The sequence below is a fragment of the Siniperca chuatsi genome, linkage group LG3, assembly GCF_020085105.1.
Source record: "Siniperca chuatsi isolate FFG_IHB_CAS linkage group LG3, ASM2008510v1, whole genome shotgun sequence".
In the NCBI taxonomy this organism is placed as follows: domain Eukaryota; kingdom Metazoa; phylum Chordata; class Actinopteri; order Centrarchiformes; family Sinipercidae; genus Siniperca; species Siniperca chuatsi.
This window is the reverse complement of record NC_058044.1, coordinates 16,061,777-16,076,352: the sequence shown is the minus strand read 5'-3', so window position 1 is coordinate 16,076,352 and position 14,576 is coordinate 16,061,777. Positions and strand designations below refer to the sequence as shown.

The following is a 14,576-nucleotide window of genomic DNA, read 5'->3' as shown; positions in this document are numbered from 1 at the left end:
TGTGACATTTGTTGGGGTCTGTACCAAACAAACACATTTTCGTACATCTGGAGAACAAGATTTGTAGGCCAGAGCATCTCTGCAGCGCTACAGTACTTCATTATAAAGCTGTTTTGTCATACATTTTACATTTATCAAAAAATTGCAGCTTCTGCGACTTGGATATTGCACTTGGCCATATTGCAATTTCCATAATAATTTGATTAATTGTGCAGCCCTAATATCGATTAATCACATAAGTCAATTTTTCAAGCAAATGCAATGTTACACATTCTCAGGTTTCAAGTGGCAGGATTTGCTGCTTCTCTTCATTAGGATAGTAAACTGAATATCTTTTGTTTTGGAGTGTTGGTCGAACAAAACAAGACATTTGGACATGTCACCTTTGCAAAGTTTTTTCACAATTTTTTCCTATTTCATAGGCCAAATGATTAATCGAAAAAACAATCAGCAGATTCATTGATAATTACAATAATCGTTAGTTGCAGCCCTAATTTGATCTGCTAATCTCTTGGATTATTTAGTTTAGAGATTTGTCTAGATTTTTGTTTTGCTGCAGTCTGCAAGTAGTATCAGCATTATTGGACATCCTCACACTGAAAACGATTTTCATTTCATTGCATAGATTCTCTTTTGAGTGGCTGGATTTTTCTAAATACATTTTTATATATATATATATATATATATATATATATATATATATAAAAATATATATATATATATATATAAGGGTCCAGTGTGTAGGATTTAGTTGAATCTAGCAGTGAAATTGCAGTTTGCAACCATTTGAATGCCGCTCGCCTCACCCTCCCCTTCCAAGCGTGTAGGAGAAACTATGGTGGCCGTGAAACTCGCAAAAAACGTGAACAGCCCTATCTAGAGTCAGTGATTGGTTTGTCCGCTCTGGACTACAGTAGAAACATGGTGGCGCAACATGGCGGCCTCCGTGGAAGGGGACCCGCTCCCTCTGTAGATAAAAACAGCTTATTCTAAAAGGTAATGAAAACAAAATGATTCTTATTTTCAGGTGATTATGCACGAATTAAAGCATACATAAATATTATATTCCATTTCTGCCAATAGCGAATCCTAAATGTTACACACTGGACCTTTAAGACAAGTGTAATCTAAATATCTGATTTTAAAAAACAACTCCCTGATACCATTTTCTAAAAGTGTCTAAAACTTGGAACCTGGAACATGGCTGCTTCGTCTCTTCTTTTAGAAAAAAAAAACAAAAAACATCACCAACACTCATGAGCAACATATTTCTCTATTAATCCTCATGAACTTTTTACAAAATAGGAATTTACAGGAACATTAGTGCTGCTAACCGTAGAGCTAAAGCATTTCTGTATCATAGTCGTAGCAAAAAGGACACCAGAGTCACATTATTTACAGCCTTGACACCTGGACCACAAACAGATGACGGAAGAAGTGCACTATACTCCTGTTGAGACACGTTAACTGCAGAGGTGTATAGACATGATAATGGGTCAAACAAGCAGATAATATGCATCATTTGTTCAGTATAGAGACGCTTTGACGAACACACGACAGGAGGTTAAAAAAAAAGGAAAGACATTTCTCAGCCAGTGTGGTTAGAGTCAAATGTTTGGATGGTGGACAGATAAGTTACCTGCAGAGGTTAAGACCAGTTTCACTACTTTCTGATGCTCATTAAAGTATCTTTGCAAGTGCAGAGGAAAATATTACAGTCTGTGAGGGCAGAGGGAGGCAGACCAGGACAGTTTGTTTTCCTCCTCTGGTCATTGGTCATTTCTTGGCCTTGCCTTTCCCCTTGCCCTTCCCAGAATCTTCCTTCTTTGACTCCTTCGTGGCTTTGGCCTTCTTCTGCTGCAGGGAGGAACAAGACACAGACGACATTTAAGCAGAGAAAGATAAGAAGACAGCCTTTGGCATGATTGTTGAAAATACTGTGAGTGTACATGGGATCAAATACTGTTATCCCAATTTGAATGCTCTTACTTTGATCATGGCGTCAGTTTTGAGGCCTTCCCCCTCGTCCTCAGACTCCTGCACTTCGTTGTCCACGTCTTCTCCTCCCAACTCTGAATCCCCCCCGCCGCCACGGCGGCCCTTCTTCACTGCTTGCAGGGAGTACGGCGTCAGGTGAACTTCTTTGTTGTAGGCCCGTGTGAATGCTGCCTTCACCTAGGAGGAGACAGACAGCAGAGGAGTCAAAATTCACTGTGTGTTTGACATATAAAGGATCAACCATAGAAGGACAAAATCAGCGTATTTTATGTTGTGAAGTACTGTTAGAAGCCGTAGGATCTGATGAATGCTGATGATTGAGAACATTATTATCCAGACATGTGGGTCAAGCTGCACCACAAGGGCAAGGAAATGCCATACTGTGAGCATGACCTCAAATGTTTTATTGCTATTATGTGACAATTTCATCATCTATGATTTGCTGTTGAAACAAACAAAGCTGATAACAATTTATGTCACACAACAAAATGTTAAAGCTGCTATATTACATTATATTTTTACATTAAGAAGTGTTCAAATGACTACATGTAATGTGAAAGGGGCTCACGGGAATGAACCACAGAATTATCACCCAACTCTGCAGCTCTATGGAGCGTTTTAGCATCTTTCAGATCACGGTTTTCCGGACCACAACTTTACTTTTTTGGTTCACTGTCACCGCTCTCATCAGCAGTAGGCAGCTGTTTTCAGCAAAAAAGCTCTAAAAAGCCAGTGTACACTTCCTGTGCAGCACCAAAACAGCAGACAGACACAGTTAGCAACTAGCTGGTGAACACAGTGGAGCATTTAGCAGCTAAAAAGCCAGATATTTCCCTCAGGAGTTGCTGGAGAACAAAAACAGAGCTAAAAGAAAGCGAATATCGGGCTAACCTTCATCAGGTGGCCAGAAACACAACTCCAAATGAACAACAATGTTGCTCCATATCTGATTGATGTGTATCTAAACAAGTGTTTACCAACTAATGTTCACCATATCAACTTATATGTCGGTGTTGTGTTCACAGCTTATTTCTGCTGCTCCTGAGTGGCCAAAAAAATAAGGATAATTGCAGGTTGAAATAGATCATTTTCATGGGTCAAGTATTGTAATATTGGCGTACATTGCTATGTTTTTGATACTATCACTGGGAGTTGCCAAGTCAGAATCTTTCAAACACACACAGGGGCTTTAAGTTTTACCCAGTAGAGAACCACTGATACTGGTTAAGGTGTGTATTGAGCATTGGGTTGAACATTTATCAGTAAAAGTGGGTAAATAGAGCGAGCGATACTCAAAGATGCTGTCAGCCAATCACAATGGCCTGAACTAACTGTGTTTAATTCCTTATATATAACTTTCAACCAGTTTCCAATCCAAACCATACCCCTCCCGCTGACCTTAGAGTCCAGTTTGGAGTAGGGGTCGGGTTGTCCACCCCAGATGCTGATCTCCATGATGCTGTCCACGTCCTCCTTGATGAGCTGGTAGTTGTCCAGCAGCTGCACTGCCTCGCCAGCGCCCTCCGCTCCGTGCCTCTGAAGTGGGCTCAGCAGCGCCTGCCGCAGGTAGTGTAGGTAGTCTAGGTTAACCGCCTGCCTGCTGCTCAACGTCCTGCAGGAACCAAACAAGTAAAACACTCAAATTCTCAAGTCTGATTTTGTGTAAATGTTTAAAAGACAGTGATCAAGGCCTGCTCACTTTAAACCCATGTGTGAGGCCAGCTCCTGGATGATGCGGGAATGTTTACTGGTGGAGGAGTTCTTGCCGAGCCAGCTGGGAAAGGTGGGGAACTGACTCATGTAGCCTCTCATGAGCTCGCCTGGTAACACGCTGGCATAGATGGCCTACGAGCGCACACAGACCCCCACAATTATGAAAGAATCTTTGGTGCCCTAACACATGAGCGTGTGTAAATTTAACCTACATTTAAATGTAGTAGATTAATGCAAGAATAAGCTTAATAAAGGCATGAGTGTGTGTTTCTTTTTACAAAAGATTAACAAACGGCAATTTCAAACAAGTAAATGCTTCACAGATCAGCCTCACATAAATTAAAGAAATGTTACAGAGGGAAAACACAGGCAGTAACTAGAATGGTTAACAGAAAATATTAAGATAACCTTGTCTTTAAAAAATGTGTTATACAGTGAAAAAGAGCCCACATCTAAGGCATTTAATGTACGACACATCTATCTAGTGTTGCTATCAATGGGTGATATCCAACACTAAACTATAAATCAGTGTAGAAAAAAAATTCACTTCTTAGGTTTGTGTGCGTTACCTGGGTGGGCAGCAGTGACCAGTTCTGCCCAGAGCGGATCCGTCTGTCCACCAAGTCCCCGTCAGAGATGGAGTCAGCCGTCTTGCTGAGCAACACCAGGTGGGACTTCAGATCACCACTGTGAGAAGAGAGACAGACAAGAAAATACAGAAACAGTAAACAATTAGCTTAGCTTAGCATAGTGACTGGAAACAGGTGGAAACAGCTAGCCTTTCTCACCCGGCGGCCTTTGGACGAACATGCAGGTAGTTCTCTTGGACAAAGAGCGGCGCTAGCGAGTAGTCGTGGAAGAAGAGGTCAGACTTGTCAATGAGGCTCATGTGGGAAGTCTCCTCTCCTGAGGCAAACACCTTCCGACAAACATCAAACGGCCCCATTTTCATGTCCTTGCGGGCTCTGGCTGCATCAGACTTGCACTGGTCATACGTCATCACCTTGTCTTTGGCCGACCACATGCTCAGGTTGTGGATCACCTGGAGAAAAAAACAGCCACCATGGTGAGATGGGAAACCGAGGGTGGCAAGTGAAGACCTACCATAACCTTGGTATGGATTGACTTTTATGATGCTTTGTCTTCTTTACCTGTCGGACATCCTGATTGGAGGCTAGGATCATTTCATTAAGAGCTGGGGCTGGGATCTTGATTCCCTCCTTGAAAGCGATGGACATCATGGCTCCCTGAAAAATAAGAAGGAAAAAGAAAACAGAGGTGAAGGAGCAGGAAAAGTAAATACTTCCATTTAGGAGCTTACTTTAAAATATTTCAATTAAAAGTAGGTAACTGACAGACAGCAGTTATATATGGTTTGCATTTGTGTCCTCACATTCCATCAACATTATGATTTATAATATTGCTAGCTTTTTTTCAGCCACTATCCAAATTCTCACAGCCTGACAATTACACATACTAGTTTTGAGTCATTCAGTCTTGTCTCCTGATGTTTTTGGCATTTTATTTTAACCCAAATGCTAGAAAACAGATGTGGGACAGGATGTGTGTGTGTGTGTGTGTGTGTGTGTGTGTACCTTGATCTGTTCCAGTCGCGGCCTCTGGAAGCGCAAATCGAAGCAGTAATTGGCCAGAGACCTGATCTTCTGGTGGTTACGATCGTTGCACATGCAAATGATGGGAATCTTTGAATTTCTGATCAGGCCAATCATCTCCTACATGAGGCAAAAGGTCAGAGGTCAGTATCAAGAAAACACGACCTATTGTCATTTTCAGTCCGCACGGAAGCCTCTTCAAAATGTGAGCATCTGGTCAAACTATCATAGAAATATGTTTTTTTAACCTGGATTCCTCCGCGGTCCTCGTTGCCAGCCATACCATCAACCTCATCCATGATCAGGACGTGTTTACTGGTCACCGTCTGAGACGTGCCTACAAAATTCACACCAACAGTAACGTATACCACATAGTATTCACTTCTGGACAAATAGTATGTTATGTTAATTCTCTAAGAGAGAAAAAATTAACTGTAAACTTTAAACTGTAGGGGGGAAAAAACTTGGAAAAAATTAAATAATTCAACACACAGTTACATTTTATCAACATGTGGCATGTGCTATAGTTAAGGTACCATATCAGTCCGTACTTAGGAACACTTCTGTGATTTCTTGTCTCAGAAATCACAGCTCCAAATGATTTTTGAATCAAGCTATATGATCTCACACTTTTTGCTTTAATTTCAGAAATATCCTTAGTTTGTTCTGAGTGCACATACTATTAAAGCATGGATATCTAAATCTAAGGCAGGCAAAAAAGAAATAATTTTTTTTACTACCTTAAAAAATATCTCACTGCGTCACAGGGACAAGGTGCTAACAGACATCAGTTTTTTTCTTCACAATGCTGTAATGCGATCAAATTAAACTCAAAAGACTTCCTGTAGTTGCTTCACAATTAAAACCTTACAAGATTTTTTTTTCTTGAAAAACAAGCAATACTGAGTTACATTCAATGGAGTAGGATAGCTTAGTAAAAGGAAGAAGTTGACACGGTAAATTACCCAGATAATACAGTGAGATTAAAGGTGGGGTATGCGATTCTAATCCAGTACATGTCGTTTTGTCAAATTCAGCAAATATCTCCTCATGGTACGCTAGCTGTCCGTTCAGTGCTGAAAAAAAAAAAAATGGTGTTTGTACACAGCCCTGGCTCTGTAAATGGGAAATAAACCAAGTGGCTCGGACCGGGCCACACAACACTATTCCAGCCATGATGTGTGTGTCGTTAAACGTTAAATGACTTGCCCACGGACATTCAGCTTACTTTCTAGTTTGCTGTTGTTGTGATGTTAGCTATAGTAGCAGGAGAGTTGTGAGTATCGCTGTCTGGAACTGGTGTGCTGGCTCTGGGAAACCGTCTCGTCCTCTCTGGCAGTTAGCTTCACAGCAGCAACTGTAGCAACAGTTTGCTAACCCACAACCTAGCTAAGATAACCCACAACCTTGCTAACGTTATATTACTCGCTGTGTCGTTGGTCGCTCAATATAATGGTATTTGTCATGGTATTGGATTTCTTCAGAATCGCATTAAAAAAAGGGTACATGAGTCAATGTTCAACTTTGTTTCCATTACAGTTTGTTAATTTTGTTTCACTTAAAAAATAAAACAAAAGTTAAGCACTGTCCAGGAGCAGCCAAACATGTCCATACCACTGCATTTCAAAAACATAAGCTAATAGCATAGCTAATAATTTTTATGTTCCAGAGTGTATTAATAAAGGTTGATGTAGGTTCAAATGTGTAACAGCGAAAACACAGAAACAAAAATTCTAAGGATCACCTTTGTAGAAGTTCTCGATGCTGGTGTTGTTCAGTGACTCTGCAACGACCTCCTTCAGGCTGTTTTTGCTGCGAGTACAGCTGGCGTTCATCTCCACGTAGCTGAAGCCCAACTCCTGCAGGCCGACACAAACAAAGTGGGGAGGTCGAGTCAAAAGGAGACTGAGATCAAAGCTAAATGTTCAAGTTTAAGACATTATTCGTCTGTGTGTGTTTTCAGACTGACCTCACAGACCAGGGCAGCTGTGGTGGTCTTCCCCACTCCCGGAGGTCCAGAGAGCAGAGCAGCTTTGTATCCTGATCCATCATCTTTCCCTCCTCCAAACTTACCGAACCTTGCTGCTACACAGCAAAAAACAGCACAAAGCACATGCTTTTCAAACAAAAATACATTTTTCAGAGCTAAAATTCACTGAAACAAAATGAGCTCTGGTTTCTAGTTTTTCTAATTACTCTGTGCAAACACAGTTAAACCGTCTGCTACCTGGTGGCTTGGAAGCGCCCCCGCTGTGGTGCCTGTGCCAGTTCTGCAGCCAGTGTAGCAACTTATTGGCACAGCTCTGGTCTCCCTGCTGGCCAATCACAGTCTTCAGAGAGCGTGGTCGGTACTTGTCCACCCACAGCAGACTGGCACCCTCGTCGGCCGGGGATGGGGATGACGGTCTCGGGGCTGAAGATGAAGAAATGGAGGAGGAAATGCCCAGCTCCCTCCGGGCTGTGTGACCTGACCCTCTCCTAGATGGAGTGCCGCCATCTCTGGTCCTGCCGGTCTTTGACGGGCTCGGGGTGTGAGGGGACCTGGAATTACCCTTGGAGGGAGAGATCTTCTGGGCTTTGGGGGTGCTCTTTGATGCCTTGCTGGGGGGGGTTCTGGTCTTTGAGGCTTTGCTCTAAAAACAAAAACATCCCAGAATAATTACAGCACATCAAAATAAAACTCATCCTTATGTGCAATGTTCATTAAAGGCAGCCTGAGACACAACAAATCAAGAGCCGCAACACTTTGAACCAAATATAAATGTCACCTTCTTACCTACAACAAAGACACAACCTTGGCTTGCTAAATGAGCTACTGAACAAACATTAAACCAGGGAAAAGTGCACTGCATGCAGGCAAGACAGCGTCTATAATTACAGTAGCTGGTCAAATTTATCACTTTAAAAACAGCTTAAAAATGTCAACATTAGTCAGTTTAGATACAGAATGGTGTGGTCCTTATTCTTCAACACCACTAACAAAATGCTGTCTGCTCTGGTAGCTGTAAGGACAAGCTAAGGACGATTTTGTTTTCTGTTGCCTCTCTGTGCCCCTGCCACTTGAGCTGTCATTCAAACAAATTCACCAGCCAAACGAGCATTTCTTTGTAAACAGCATGATTTAAGTAAAAATGTGAGAGCTGACCTCAGCCTCTGCAGCGATCTCGTACTTGGACTTCTTTCCTGGTTTGGTTCTAATCAGCTCCAACAGACCATCTTCATCCAGGATCTTGGTACCCAAACTCTCTGCCTGAGTATAAAGCCAGTTGTACAAATATACTATATTATTTGACAGATAGATACAGGAAAAATGTACAGAAAAAGGGCAGGAAGGGAAAATACAGAAAGAGGACTCTAAGTCTCAAATTAGTATGATTGCTGCAGCTTGAATACTTCTTTAATTATTCTTTGGTGCCGAAATATACCATGTTCATATATCAATGTGTGTGTAATTTTACCCATTTTGTGTATTTTATACACATTTTCATACATTTGTATTTCAGAGATATTCCTGAAAAATATTAAACTTGGTACGCATCTCCCCCCTAAAAACAATTCCATACACATCCATTACATTAACACAGCACCTGATTCAGTAGAAACTCCATTGCAATTTTAAAATGCTCAGTGCACACTGATCAACTGTGAATAAGCTCATTATGATGGCATGTACAATTTATCAGTTATATACGTAATGTAAAAAAGTATTTTTCAGCTCCCATTCACTGCCATTGCATCTGAAACGCAGCCAATACATCGAAGTTAATTAGTTTTCATATGATTTAAAAAATCATGCAAAAATCAGTGCTCTCAGCAATCACATGCTTTTTCTTCAGGAGATGCTTTCTCTAGGTCTGAATTTGTTAGTCTGAATCAGGTCGTTCACCTTCTCGAACTTCGAGACTCCGCTGTCTCTGCCCTGCACCAGGTAGGTGGTCTTCTTGCTTACATTTCCAGTCACCTTGCCTCCGTAGCGCTCGATGAGGGATTTGGCATCATCCCTCTCCATGGACTCCAGGACGCCTGTCAGCACAAACACGCAGCCCTCCAAACAGTTCTCTGCACCCTGGAAAATACACACACACACACACACACACATAAAACATCAGTTACTGAACTGTGCCTTGCTCAAGGAAAGATGGTCTGAAGGCTGATGAGTGCGTTACCTGTGGGATTTCCTTGGAGCCCAGAGCTCGTGGTCCATCTCTGTTGAGGTAGTTCCTGTAAGCTGAAGAGTTGACCTTTTTCTTCTCTGCGTCATCAGGACTCGTACTTGTGCTCTGATCAGATTGTTAAAATTGTTTTAACTTGTGTACAGTACTCATGTTTTTCATTCATTTTTACTTAATATTTATATGATGTGTTCATCTGCTATGTCTTTTATCAGGAGTTCCTCTTTCACTGCTCCTTTGGGGACAAGATTGATTGATTGATTGATTCATTGATAATGTCCATCATGACATTGATACAAGACATTTTACTGACAGATTAGGCATCTACCTGGCTCACCTCTGGTTTCTTGGGAGAAGTTTTAACTGTGGTGGGTGTGGTTCCTGTTTTGGGTGTGAACTTCTTGTCTGAGATTTTCATTTTTGTGGGCGAAATTGGTGTTTTGCTCTTTGGCCCTTCGTCTCTCTCTTCATTCTTTTTCTTCATCATGGCCAGTTTGGAGCTGGCTTTGATGGCGGCAGGGTTCTTTTTAGGAGACGGACTAATCACATCCTCCGACATGCTGCCCCTTCGACTGGTCTTTGACGGGCTGTCAGCAGCAGAGTCTCTACTGCTCTTTCTGGAAAATGCAGTAGGGGTTGGTTTTTCATCAGAGCCTTTACGAGCCTGGATGAAGACACACAAAATTATATTTACAACCACTAACATCAAAAGGGAATATGCCTTTGTGTTTTGTTTTTTTTTTTGTTTTTTTTTTTAAAATCACCTTCTTCGCTTGAGGCTCGTCGTCTAGCATGGCCAGTGTTCTGGCAAATTCCTCGTCCTCATGGACCTGCTTTTCCAGCTGAGTAAAGTCAGGGGGAGGAAGCAACAGCATAAGAATAAGAATAGAAAAGCAAAGGGCGAGCTCAACTATGAATAGCATCAGTACTAAGAGGTTTTAACGTAAGAGCCAATTTTGTCACATTTTCTGTATTACTCCTGGTATTTTTACATTCAAGTTTTAAAGCAAACATTATATCATTATTCAAAATTTCAGTCATTCTCCAAAAGATTCATAATAACTTGTAAACTTTCAAAAACATTTCCAGGCTAAGGGAGGCAAACTTAAAGTTAAAGTTTTTAACTTTTGCAGGCTTTTTATGACTGCACCAGCCCTCATACTCCTACAGGCAGGCACACTGCGTAAGCCATTCCTAACACTTGTTTTCATTATCAATGAATCTGCAGATTATTTTGTCATATTAATCAATGAATTGTTTTGTTTTGAGGACCAACTTCAGATATTCAGTTTACAATCATATATGAAAAAGAAAAGCATCAAATTCTCACTATTTTGGGGCATTTTTACATGAAAAATGTAAAAATCGACTACTTGTTTCAGCTCTAACTACTAGACTAAAGAACGAGCAGCTGTTGTGTCAATCAGCCTACCTCCATTTCCTCTTCCATATGCAGCTCTCTGGCGATTTGCTCATCACTAATCAGATCATCTGTGTCCTGAGTCGGCTAAGGAGAAGATGAGTATTTACAAAATCAGTTTGTTGTGAAAGGATCTGACACTGTAAGGCTAAAAAAAGATTTTAGTGGGCGATACGGTTTGAAGAGAAGAAGTGAAAAGAGGGAATAATTCATCAACACTCACAGCCTTTCGTTTGGTGCTGGCTACAAGCTTCTTATCTGAGCGCTGAATAGTCGAATTGCCGAAGTAGTCGAGTACTGATGTGGGGGTTTTCTTGGGCTGAGGAGGCAGGGCTGACTTAGGGGTGATGGGCACAGGAGGAGACTTCACCGCAGTTTTCCTCTGTGTGGAGGAGGGAGACGTCACCCCCTCTTTGGCTTCTGGACGAGCACTCGTTGCATCTGACTTTGTCGGCTTGGCTGTGCCATTCTGCTTGGTTTTTGAGGCCACCTTTAAGGACTGAAAGTTGTCGCTGTCTGAGTCTACAGCGGGAAAAAAAAGAAAAAAAAAAGGGTGGGACAAATCTTTTCAAAATACATTTTCCCTGAATTAACAAAACGTCACTCCTCATCATAAAGCTGCACCCATCTTCTTCCAAATGTGATTGAGTCCCCCCAGTTTATAACATGACTACATGATTTTATTTTGCCTGTTGCACTGCCTAACCTATTTATTTTTATTTTCTACCTATAAAATGTCTCTGTAAAGTGGTCAGCATTCATTATTTTTCATATGTGCTCTATAAATTAACTGATGAACTCGACTTGACAAAGAATTATTTGGGTAGCCATTGAGAGGACAGGCAAAACCTGAGCACAGGTGGATTAAAAAAAGATGTCTTTTCCTTTATGATCATTAAGGCAAATGTGACAATTAATCACAACATGGGTTTCAGGTGATGTTGCCCAGCCCAAGCATGTATGTCTGCAATATGATGATAAACCATAATCCCATCACCTGTTTCAGAGACATAATGCACAGGATCTTTTTTGGGAGGTGGCTCCGTCTTGCTTGTCTTCTGTTTCTCTCTGGGGGATTTCTTTGACTCCCTCACTTGTTCCTCATCCTCCAAGTCTGGACAGACAGAAAAACAAGATGCGCCATGAAGAAAAGACGCAGGGAGGATGAAGAGCAACATGTCACGCTGTTGATCACAGCTGATCAAAAACTCCCCAGTTTGTGCCTCTAAGCATCTATTTTTCTGAAAAGTAAATCCATGGAAATCTTTGAAAAACCCAGAAGGTTGTTTAACAATACTTGCAGCTACTCTGAAGGTATTTCCAGAATCCTCAAAGACTCTTCTGACCATCTGGATAAAAGAATATTCCATCCACTGCACAATAAAAAAAGATTTCTAACTTGTTTCCCAAGTTGCAACTCGATTTCCTAATCCAAACAAAGCTGGAAATTACATATCTCCATGCTCAGTTTGTACAACGTTTTAAACTTTGACTACGGGTTAGATTTGTGTTGATTTCAATGATTCAATATTTTCATACACAGTAAAGTATTTACATTTTTATTGTGGCAAGGAGATATGTTATTTCCTTTTTATTTTGATCAAAAACTATTATTTTTATCCAGATGGACAGAATGGAAACCTCTGAGGCATCTGACTCCCTGCCCCACATATGAACTGATTTGTTCAGAATTCACTGGGTGAATGAAGTGAAACAAAATGGCAACTCAATCTGATGATCAGCATAGAAATACCTGAATAATACAACAGTATTCTGATCAGGTTATCAGGTATTTCTAGTTGTAGAAATACAACAGTGACCATTATAAAACAACCCACTGCATATTTTCAAGATAGCCTGAAAACCTTTTTCTGAGAAAACAGACGCTTAGCTGTGTGACTCGAATGTAATGATAACACATGAGAGGCACAAACTGGGGCTAATCAACAAATACCTGATTCTATGACTGCATGCTTCTTTCGTTTCTTCTCACTATCTTTGCGTTTCTCCTCTGGTTTGGAGCTTTTGACCTGAAGCATACAAATACAATGTGACAAATAAGATGATGAAACAGAGGAATCATTACAAGGAGGGCAGAAGATAACATTGTCTTTGCCTTGGCGGTCTCTTTCTTTTTCACTTCCTCGTCAGGAGAGAGAGGATTCTTCTTCTTCGTCTTCTTCTTCTCCTCTGTTTTGACGTTTCCATTTGGTGCTGGTTTCTGCACCGCAGGCTTGGCTGAAGTCGGTGCAAAGAACCGCCTGATGTCCTGCGTGCACACAGACAACATGTATGTTAACCTAAGTACAACATCGCGGGCAAGAGACTGTTTGTAGACTGAGCACACAGATTACAACGCTGCACTGTTAACCACATAATGAATGCAAACTGATGCTTTTACAGTTTGAAGATTTCACTTTCTGACATTGATTTTTCAGAAAAAATGTGCATCATTTAAACGTTGTTAAGAAAACTGCAAATGTCAAATGTAACACGATAAGAGAGCAGAAGATGATCATAATGTGCTGATTTGAACTAATAGGTTGGCCAAGTTCCTCTTCTTTAGCTGTAGCTAACGCAACACTGCGTACTTGACTGGCGTTTCAGCAGCAGCCAGCAGATTTAACAACAGGATTACCTTCGTATTCAAACACTTTGTGTATATAGACAACTTGCAGTCAGAGCGAATAAATAGTTGTTGTAACGTACCATTATGAACAGGTTTCCTCGCAGTTTAAGGGCAGGTTAGTTGTCAGAAAAGTAACGAAATCTTTCAACTGCTTGGCGCGAAGTAGGAGTCTGTTGTCGCCTGGAGATGACGCACGACCGGAAGCTATGTGCGTCCCTCACTCAGCGTGCGTTTTGTGTTGTTTTTTTTTAATACAAAACCAATTTACACAACAAGAAAGGGAACAACAAAGACATCAACCAAAATATGAGCATGTAATTTAGAGAAACAGAAAAAAGGAGAAGAAGAGAATCAAGAGCAAGGGGAAAGTAAGTAGGCAGATGAAGAAGACATATGGCTGTAATTGACCATTAGTGATTTGATAAAGTTCTGTATCTCCACAGCAGAAGATTTATTTGTCTCAAGTGCATGTGAAATGGCCTCTGATATATGTCCATTAAATCATTATCTGTTTATCCAGATGGTGACAATATAATGTGTATATTTAATATACAGACGGGGGAAAAATTCAAGGAAAACCCTGAATAAAAGAGTGGAGAAACATATCAAATGCAGATGCTTCCGTGCACCAGGATTTACTGAATGGTTTAGTGAGTATGAAAATGACGTGAATAAAATGCAACGGCCTTTACAGTCACCAGATCGCAACCCAGTTGAACACCTGTGTAAGATTTTGGACTAATGTGTAAGACATACTGTATGTTTGTTTATCTTTCTATCTGCTATACTCAGGTCTCTCTTGCAAAATAGATCTTAATCTCAATGAGATTACCTGATTAAATAAAGGTTGTGTATGTATAAATGAGGGAATATCTTGTGGAGGAATGGCGTTCATCCCTCCAACAGAGTTCCACAGACTTGGCGAGGAGCATTGAAGCTGTTCTGGAGGCTCGTGGTGGCCTGACTCCATACTAAGACACTTCATGTTGGTTTTTCCTTTAATTTGTCACCCATCTGTATATATAAGCAAA

The 14,576-nt window shown here is 40.9% G+C and overlaps 1 protein-coding gene across 4 annotated transcripts; it reads right to left on the bottom strand.

The window, feature by feature from the left end:
• Positions 1-1,254: 1,254 nt before the first annotated feature.
• rfc1 (replication factor C (activator 1) 1) lies at positions 1,255-14,420 on the bottom strand. 4 transcript variants are annotated; one of them, XM_044191148.1, is made up of 23 exons: positions 13,626-14,420; positions 13,033-13,185; positions 12,871-12,946; positions 11,914-12,030; positions 11,140-11,438; positions 10,929-11,003; positions 10,261-10,338; positions 9,825-10,160; positions 9,491-9,604; positions 9,211-9,390; positions 8,470-8,574; positions 7,552-7,957; positions 7,294-7,409; positions 7,069-7,183; positions 5,573-5,661; positions 5,307-5,444; positions 4,863-4,958; positions 4,500-4,753; positions 4,281-4,398; positions 3,698-3,843; positions 3,397-3,610; positions 1,990-2,175; positions 1,255-1,857 (listed from the first exon to the last, which is right to left on the bottom strand). In XM_044191148.1, exons 1-23 carry the CDS (start codon positions 13,626-13,628, stop codon positions 1,777-1,779), a joined length of 3,495 nt encoding a protein of 1,164 aa, XP_044047083.1. In that variant the 5' UTR covers positions 13,629-14,420; the 3' UTR covers positions 1,255-1,776. The 4 variants fall into 4 exon arrangements, with proteins under 4 accessions (XP_044047083.1, XP_044047085.1, XP_044047087.1 ...); XM_044191150.1 differs by having other exon boundaries at positions 7,294-7,406; XM_044191152.1 differs by having other exon boundaries at positions 9,274-9,390.
• Positions 14,421-14,576: the final 156 nt, after the last annotated feature.